Raw genomic sequence first — 9,800 nt, 5'->3', positions numbered from 1 at the left:
CTTAAGGAATATTTGCTATATCTTGAATTAGTCCTTGGATAAAAACATTTTTACCAAGATGTGCTGATGCAAGCTATTGTGGCAAGAGATAACACACTGTGATCTAAGGTCTATAGGACATAAGGAAAAATGCTATTACTACACTCATAAGGACCCCTACAAAACTCTAAGAGGTTAAGACTGCATTTAAATTTCTGTTAGCAAAACTATATATATTATACCTGTAAGTGTGATTGCTTTCAAACCATACCCTTTCTACATAAGTCATACATATCTCTTATTAGTAAAGTTTATTTCATTTGGAGTTTAGCTGTACTGGTCAATTCTTCAAGGCAAAAAAAAAAAAAAAAAAAAAAAAAAAAAAAAAAAAAAAAAAAAAAAAAAGGGCTTTCACCACTTTTAGTGGTTTAAGTGACTCCTTTCTCTATCTTTGTAACTTGGACATCTAATCTTCCTCTGGAAAGAGAATATTTGCATTTCAAATGGCACAAATGCAGACAGCTGCTGCCAGAGGACACTGATACCCTCACTGTCTTGGTTCTAACAGATCTTTTTATTTCTTTGAACATCCTATAAACCATTCTGCTCAATGCTTGAGTTTCTAGAGAAAGTTACATGTGATAAACACAGGTCAAGATAATTCCACTAACTAATCCTAAAAGAAAATGGAATGAGTAAAGACAGATAAAACATGAAAACAGCTGATATTAACTAGCAAAGTGTTAAACCTCCTTTTTCCTGAAACAAATAAAATTTAATTCTCTCAGTCCACTGTTTAATTGCCAAAGGTAGCAGCAACAGCTACAATGTACCTAGGTTTTTGTGGAGTATTCAATTCACTTGCACAAGGCTGCATGATTAAAATAAACCACCGGACAATATTAATGTGTTTGTGTATCACATTAATGAAAATCTGTCTCACTGCCAAACCTCAAAGAACAGCTTTCAAAAGGAATTTCCACTGAGTTAAACTGTTTATTGTAAAGTTTCTGCAAAGCTGACATGGCCTGACAGTATTTGACACCTTTCTGTATGAACTTAGAGTCTGTATATAGCAACCCCCACAGCATTTGCAGGAGGAGAGAGGTATTTGTATAGATCACTTGATCTAGCTGTACTTTATGTAATTAAAATTAATTTTAAAGTAGACAGATAAAGAACTTCAGGTACCAGAACTAGGCACAAGGAATGGAGCCTGCTCCTACTGAGTACAAGGCTGCACCCTTGAAAGTCCTAACAAAAGTTTTGTGGCAGTCATGGATTTGTGATGCAGTTTGAGCATCCAGCATGATGCTATATAATGGCAGCCAGTGAAAGCTTTGGAAAGATACACACTGCGTCAGTGAACCACATAAAGAAAGGATATTTTATTTCTGCATGTCGCACTGGTGGACTGCCACTAGAAAACTATGCAAAGCCCTAGGGTTCACCTTTTCAAGAAGACGTTCAAATTCTGAAAGAGACATAAAAAAAAGAAAGAACCAAAACAGGGAGAGAAAACTACAAAGAACAATCTGTTTATCAGAAAGAAAACCGAGAAGTAACTAGATTACACTGTGCAAGCACTTTGATAGGGAGAAATTATCAGTGCTTTGGGACTCCTTGAACTAGCCAGAAAGTTACAAGAATTCCTGTCTGGAAGGTAAAGTCAGGTACAATGAAATAATGAATGTGGCATGAAGGGGCTTTTAGCTGTAGCTGATAATCTTTTAGCTACAAAAATTGAAGAAATTTTTGATTCTCTGACATGTTCAGATAAAGTCTGTTGGCACTTTAAAAGTTATGTTTAGCCAAACACAAGTAATTGGACCCTGCATGTAGGTAGGAAACACAAAGGCCCTGAGTAAATAAAAGTCTTGCTATGCAGGAGACTAGGATCAGTGCTAAGCAATCCTTTTTGACTTTATGTCATAGGAACATAATTAACCAGGATCTTGGATCCAAGTTATCACTTGAACAGACAATAAGCAAGCACCACAGAAGTCTCTGATCACTTTAAATGCTGTGTATCCACCACTAAAAAACAAAAGGAATGGCCAAAAAAGACAAAACCTTGACCACATATTTGCAATGAGATTTTTGTAAATGTAAAAGCTCATAATAATTTTCAGATTTTTTTGTCATGTCTACAGTATGAATTGAGTGGTTTGTAGAAAAAATTATGCATCAATAGTACAGAAAAAGCAATTATGTATCATTAGATTAAATCATAATACATTCATTAAGATAAATAAACCTGGTTTTTCTTCTGCATCATGAGAAATTAATTTGCCTAGGCCTGTTCTTCTCATGCACACAATCTTCAGAGATAATCTGTATCTTCAAAAGGACTTCTTACTTTCCTTGTGGCCTTAGAAGACCTAGTTCTGTCTTCATTTTGAGGTTGCTGTAAAAATGACTGGTTGTCCTTGGACTGGATTGACCATCATGAATCTATGAAATATATTACATAAGATACTATAAAAACAAGCCTAAATTCCCAGACACCAAAGGAATCAAACTGAAAATGGACATGCCTGCAAACAACATGAAGCAAACTTGACACAAAACAGATATTTCACTGTGTACAAACAATAGCCCTTGGCTGATAAATGGAAAGAACTTTTAAGGTTGTTTGTAATGTCATGAGATCATGTCGTGCAGAACCACAGGTCTCCATCAAACTAACGTGCATTTTCTGATTGTATGTGAAGAGACTGTATAAAAGATTTGTGAGATGTTATTTGATAATAGCTAATAGAGTGATTTTGTTCTAGATGTGTATTTTCTAGTTTTGCTGAAAACAGTGTAAACTTTTGCGTCCCTAAGAAAGCTTCTCTCTGTGTTGGCAAGGAAATGATAGAAGAATGTAATTAAGCAAAGATGACCCTAAAGTGAAATGTGGATTCTTTACAATATACAATGTCCTTCCCACCAGCCACATGTGTTTGTCAGATGTTTACAGAATCTTCATTAACTAAGAGCTTTGCTAGATAACAGAAGCTGAAGCATGGCATCAATGACTCTGATAAGGACAAGTGTACGACCAATCTGCTTGACAACTGACAAGAGGCTGGGGTTTGAAGCAGACTGCAAAAAGAACACAAGAAAGTGATTTGCAAAGGGCATTCCAGTTTTTTCCCTTACATCTTCTTTCCTCTGCCTGTATGGAAACAAGACTGGCAATCAGCTAAAATACCTTTGTCCTCTTGTCTCTCCACTGGGAAACAAATATAGAAAAAATGCATTGTTTTGGAGTATTAGCTGCACTGTCTGTTTTCAACATAATTGCTTGTTTGACAAGAGGCAAGCCTTTGGAAGACTGGGACAGGCTATCAGCTATGGGAAAGTCTGATGCGCACTTTCATGATCCTGGGGAAGTAGAAGATGAGACCCATTTCAACTTTAAATCTTTCTTGGAGAATATGAAGATGGATTTACTAAGGAGTTTGAATTTGTCAAAAGTCCCCTCACAAGTGAAGACCAAAGAAGAACCACCACAGTTCATGATTGATTTATACAACAGATATGCTGCAGACAAGTCCTCCATACCTGCATCCAACATTGTAAGGAGCTTCAGTACTGAAGGTAGGAAAAGTCCTCAATATGTGGACTACAATTTTTAAAGAAGTACATGAATAGCAAATAGTCAGATTCTTTTGAAATTCAGAGAAAACTGAAATCCTAACTTCCACAGATACTTTTGAAATTAAACATTAAAATTTTGGATTGTATTCTTACTCTATGGTTCTTTTTCAATCTTAAAAAAATGCAGTTACCTTTTGTTTTCTTCATTGATATTTTCACTGTACAATATTCTCTTCTCAAATGCCTGAACTAAGATGATGCGCCAAATAACAAGGTTTATATGAAGTATGTTTCTCAATCTTAGATATTTGGAACTGAGTTTTTGTGTTAGCATGCAAACTTTTAATCACCTATAATTGAGACTGCTGCTAGAGAGCTTTTCTTTCTGGTGGGCTCTGTACATATTTAAAAACTACAGCAACCAACTGAGAAATTTGTCACTGGATCCAAGCAAGGAACAGCACTGCTCCTCCAAAATTATGGGATAGACAAAGATTTATATGGAAATCATTAGTCATGCTTATCTCAACAGAAAAAAATCAAGATCCCATCTATGTAATATGAAATAGATTTTTCAAAGATCCATCAGGCAGTAAAAAAATTAGAAGTGCAATCCTTGTTATAAAAATTAAACAGGGAGAAATGAAGTTTCTGTTCATTTGAAAAATAGACATACACAGGTAACAACACTACAGAGAACTCCAGATTCCCAAACTAGTGTCCCTAGTCCTGAAATAGAAAGAAATCTCAACAATAGGATGTAGATTATAGTTCCCATATCTCACTCTCCCTTCACACTACTTTAGAGGGTAAATGATCTGAAAAAAATGGTAGCAACAGCCAATTAAAATTGCCCTAAAAACCCAGTCATGGTTAAGCAGTTAGTTTACATTGAGCATTTAATAGACATCAGGGGTGACTTTCAAACACTACCAATCTCATCTGCCAGCCAAATATTTGCCCCTCCCAAGGCAGAGTTGCTGGTACTGCACATAGATTTGGAGACAACAAACAAACGTGAACAAATCCACACAAAATCACAGGAACAGTCTGGGACCTGGGCTGTTTATCACCAAATCCTAGTTCAGACTGCCACTGGAGCTTCAATTCAGGATTTTAAAAAGTTTTCCATTTCCCCAAACTCGCAGTCTAAGCTGCTTTCAAACATCTGAATACAACAAAAAAAGCCTCAGCACAGCCACTTAAAGACAAGTAAATATGTATATTAGAGCAGTTCATCCCGTGCATGATTATAAGAGTAGGAAATCTTTGGGGTTTTTTACAAATTCTTTGTGTAAAAATATCTTTAGCAAATTGCCAAATCTGAAAACTCTGCACCTGCCTTATTTATGTACTTTGTACGCCCAGTATCATCCATAGTTTGTTCTAGGCAGCCTCTTCATGCTTCCTTCCACACACTCATCTGGCTATGCAATCACAGTAAAATACTACCAACATCAGGGACTTGCATTTCCTCTTTTCACTCTTTGCCCTTGAAACTTGGCCAGAAGACAGGATTTTTTTTTTTTTTTTTTAATGTTGTGTTACCATGTTCTTATTTTATCCCCAAAATACACCCTGAGTCTTTCAAAATCCTGTTACTTGGACAGTCAGAAGCACTGTAACCACATGTTTTAATTTCCTGTTGCAGATGTTGTTTCCTTAGATTCACCAGAAGAAAACCCATTTCAGAAACACATTTTGTTCTTCAACATCTCTATTCCACAATATGAGGAAATCACAAGAGCTGAACTGAGAATTTATATCTCCTGTCAAAGGGAAGTTGGGTCTCTCTCTAGGCTGGAAGGCAAGATGGTAATTTATGATGTTCTAGATGATGGCCACTGGGGAAACCCAGAAAGTACCAAATCCTCCCTTGTCTCCCACAATATCCAGGAATGTGGTTGGAAGATGTTTGAAGTGTCCAGTGCTGTAAAAAGATGGGTCAGGGCAGACAAACTGGAGACTAAAAATAAGCTGGAGGTTGTTATAGAGACTAAAGCTCTGAGTGGTTTTACTTGTGGGAAGCTGGATGTCAGTGTTACCCCTGACACTAAAAATCTGCCCCTGTTAATAGTGTTCTCCAATGACCGCAGCAATGGGACAAAAGAGACTAAAGTGGAGCTCCGCGAGATGATTGTTCATGAACAAGAAAGTGTGCTCAAGAAACTAGGGAAGAACAACACTTCATCTGAAGAGGAACAACAGGGAGAGGTAAAGGCCATCACTGGATCCCACCGGCACTCCTCCAGAAGCAAGAGAAGCGTTGGAGCCAACCACTGCAGGAGAACTTCCCTCCATGTGAACTTTGAAGAGATTGGCTGGGATTCCTGGATCATTGCACCAAAAGATTATGAGGCTTTTGAGTGTAAAGGAGGTTGTTTCTTCCCTCTGACAGATAACGTCACCCCAACTAAACATGCTATTGTCCAAACTCTGGTGCATCTCCAAAATCCCAAAAAAGCCTCCAAGGCCTGTTGTGTTCCAACCAAACTGGATTCAATTTCCATTCTTTATAAGGATGATGCTGGTGTTCCCACTTTGATATATAACTATGAAGGGATGAAAGTGGCAGAATGTGGCTGCAGGTAGTAAACAAGGCAGAATCTCTAAGAGTAGGAACATCCCCTTTTTCTGTCCTATGTAAATCTGTACAATAGCGATGCAAATGAAGACCATTGCAAACAACATTTGGAGCAGTGTATGGGGCTGGTTGTTGCTGCTTGTTTTAAGGGAAAATTGGCATTTAAAGAATGGCAATCATTGTAAATAGCCTGCATTATATATCATGGCAAAGTGAATACTGGATTAAAATACTGTGAGATTGACTGAACTATGCATTATCTGGTGACAGTGATACAAAGTCAATGCCTTATTTCAAACTTTCTGTTTAATCAACAGTATTTAGGTCACAAACTAGAGGATTTTCAATGGGAGTTTAGGTTGTTCTTCAAATGTTTAACAGCTCTTGAAATCTAATTCTCTCAGACAACTCTGACATTTTCAACTTCAGTAAAACTCAGTAAATGGAACGTTGTCTGCATGATAAAGTCAGAAATCTAAATCCAGGAAGCTTTTTCTCATATCAGTAATCTCAGAGGCTTTTACAGGCAAATTATTTGTTCCTGTAAGTGAAGATTTGCAGTATTCAAAACAGAAGAGACTCTCACTTATTTCATTCCCAAGTTTCCTTCTGTGGGTAGCAGGTGCCTTAGTCTCAGCTTTCTTATCCTCAGTGTCCCTATTTTTACCCCTTTATGGCACATACTTGAATGATAAGAAGTGCAGCCTTCCGCTTCTAAGACACTGTTTCCTAGGAGGAGCAGCAGCCCTTATCGCCGCACAAAGATAAGGAGCCACTTTGACCTACTGCATATTCTTAGTATTTCTTTGCAAGAACATGCAGTCAAATGATGTCCAGCCTCAGAAGCTGTATCCTAAGAGCAGTGGGGGTTGGCAGAGCTCAGCACTTTTGAAAAGCCCAGGCTGCTTATATAGGGGCCTAAATTTGTTGTTCAGAGGCTTGCATGAGGTTCTGATTTTTTAAAAATTTCTTCTTAGGAGAAACTCTATTTTACATACAAAATTCTTTCATCCCTTAGAAGACTGGGAAAAATGGAAAACTCCTGTGTCCTATTACATTGCTGTATGAGAAATATACTATCATACTATCATTCTTATGACTCCAATTATATTTTCACTAAACAAGGACCCCATTTTTCCTGCAATTAAGGTAAGCTTCCTTTGATGCTAATGGAGGTTGTGCCTGTAAAAGGACAAACTGTCTTCTGTTGGTTGCAAGTGACAGGTGTAAGTGCCGCAAAACATCACCATAGTGCACCTCACTTCTACTCCTTCACCAGCTAACATACATCTACCTGAGAAACCTTTTGAACCAAAGCCTTAACAAACTACACATCGGTTCAAAAAGGTGAAGAATATTGATGATGCAAAAATGTAAACAGTACCCTAATATATGGAAAGGACAGAATTTAAATTGATACATATGTTTTGAATTAGGACAGCCTGTGGGCAAGACAAATTCATTTGGCATGAACAGGTCAGCTTGAAATCCAATACACAGTTTATTTACTGTTGTTAACCTAATACAGAGCAAATAGCAGGTGAGTGGGAGCAGAGCAGTTGTAATTCCATCATGAACTTCTGGTTAGATCACAAACCATGAGCACAAAGCACGATTCACTAGAATTCTTGAACTGATTTATAGTCTTTTTCTTTAGAACTGGTCTGCAATTGGATCAGATCTGAGATGTGGGTCCATGCAAACTCTATACGTCCCTAGCTGCATGCCATTAACCTCTTAAGTTTCCCACAGCAGTAATCATTTTACCACTGGCTTCTGTCATATTACAGTCATCTTTATGTCTTCCTCCTACCAGACCCCCCCTTTATTCTCTCCCTATTTTGTTCCTCTCTCCTAAGCTCCCGATATTTTGCAAAACTTCTCTTAAGTGACAGAAACAACCAAACATGGACTTGGTGGAATCACATTAGAAGACTTATTCACCCTGGTGTCAATGTAATTGTAGCTAAATGCCCTCCAGTCATCTAAACACAAGGTCCTAGTTATATTTTGACTTCACTGAATACAGGACTTTGTCCATAATTAAATGAAAAATTGGGAAATGAGAAAAACCTTCACAGAGGTAAATTCTCAAGAATTGGGCTGGGGGGTGGGGGGCAGGGGGGTGTGTGTTACATTCTGAAGTCAAACATTGATCTTTACTTCCCTTATTTGGCTGGGCGAAAAAAAATACCCCAAACATATTTTGGATCAAAACCTCAGCTCCTAGCTATGCAATCAGAATTCCAGAGAAGACCTACAAATCCCATCACAAAACTGAACTAGAAGTTGTTTTTATATTTCAGTGAAAAAAATCAGTTGAGCTTCCAGCCAGCTTTAATGATCATATGCTTATTGGCTTGACATTTTTGTCGGCATGGTAGTGAAATGAAACATGAATCTTTGCATAAGGTAATGAACAGGGTCAAGAAGAAATGAGAACCCAGTAGTGGCAACAGCTGCTGCTACCTTCAGATGGCAGAAGTGCATGTCAAATTGATGTTTGGCTTTACATTTAGCAGCTTGATTTATGTTCTGCTCATTTTATTTTAAATAATTGTTTGAGATCGCTCAGGTTTCAAATGCTTTCAGATACAAGTCAGCCAGGTGGTCATGATGGTTCTAGAGAGTTTACAGGCAGTGAAGAACAGGTAAGCATCTTGCCCCTGCTTCAAGCTGGCCCCCACTGGACACTGAGAAACCTCTCTCTCATAACTGGATTATGAATGTTGACCAGCAACTTGCTGTTACTGAGGAGCAGGTTGGGGCTTGTGCAGTGTTCAGCCGATGCACAGTTAAAATTAAAACTTATTTGTTTAACATAAACACAAGACTGATGTATGTGCTCCTTCTCAGGCCTGTTACCTATCTGTGTAATTGTCCTGTAACATCAGACTCACCAGCTAACTCCACAGCCAATTTTAAGGCTAACCTATAGCACTTCAGTCTGCATAGATAAACATGGTAAGCTGGTGGAGGCTGGTCAGAAGATATAGCTGGTGCTATTTTTACATAGCTTCCCACCTTGTCTGTGTACGCAGCAGACACAGTGTCCTCTGACCTCACCCACTCCTCCATGCCATGTCTCAACACAGGAAAGCAGCTGATGCAACTTAACAATACAGAATCAGCAGTCACTAAAACAAAAAATGTCTCCATTTTCACTGTTCTTCTCTACAGGTGAAGAGGCAATAGCCTTATGGGAATCTGGAGGTGTTTGGCTAGGATCTGCTCAGATTCCTTTATACTGTAAAGATCCTATCAATATAGAAACATTGAGGTAAATTACCAATTCCTGATGTTCAGAATAAAATGTTTAAGATGGCCTCTAAGGGAAACCCATCGCTTCAGACACAGCTATGCCTTACATGGTTAACGCTGCTCCCAGCACAGGTGATTGCAGCTTCGTCAGAGCCTGGCCTTTACCACACAGGTAATGCACACAGGTGTGTGGCCATGCACCCAGGAGGTCCACATCGCCACACACTGTGAACTCCAGGAAATATCAGTTACCTTGCAGTAACTCCTCACAGACAGCAATGAATGGCTTTGTTACTGCTAAGAGTCGCAAGGTATAGGTAGAAACACATACTAAGCTGGCAAAGCCAACATAGTAAGTGAGCAATGTCTGTGAGGCAAGACCCTGTCC

General features: G+C 38.4%; 1 protein-coding gene across 1 annotated transcript; it reads left to right on the top strand.

The window, feature by feature from the left end:
• The first annotated feature begins 3,131 nt into the window (after positions 1-3,131).
• On the top strand, positions 3,132-6,394 carry GDF2 (growth differentiation factor 2). The gene is made up of 2 exons (XM_040071672.2): positions 3,132-3,567; positions 5,219-6,394. The coding sequence occupies exons 1-2, from the start codon at positions 3,222-3,224 to the stop codon at positions 6,157-6,159; spliced, it is 1,287 nt and encodes a 428-aa protein (XP_039927606.1). The 5' UTR covers positions 3,132-3,221; the 3' UTR covers positions 6,160-6,394.
• Positions 6,395-9,800: the final 3,406 nt, after the last annotated feature.

The sequence above is a fragment of the Hirundo rustica genome, chromosome 8 (assembly GCF_015227805.2).
Source record: "Hirundo rustica isolate bHirRus1 chromosome 8, bHirRus1.pri.v3, whole genome shotgun sequence".
Lineage (NCBI taxonomy): Eukaryota > Metazoa > Chordata > Aves > Passeriformes > Hirundinidae > Hirundo > Hirundo rustica.
This window is presented reverse-complemented; position numbering and strand designations above follow the sequence as displayed.

Excerpts from the sequence above, each read along its gene's own strand:
- GDF2 (XM_040071672.2), top strand. The coding sequence starts at position 3,222 with ATGCATTGTTTTGGAGTATTAGCTGCACTGTCTGTTTTCAACATAATT. Across the intron at positions 3,568-5,218 it reads AAGGAGCTTCAGTACTGAAG|ATGTTGTTTCCTTAGATTCA; the intron begins GTAGGAAAAGTC and ends TTCCTGTTGCAG.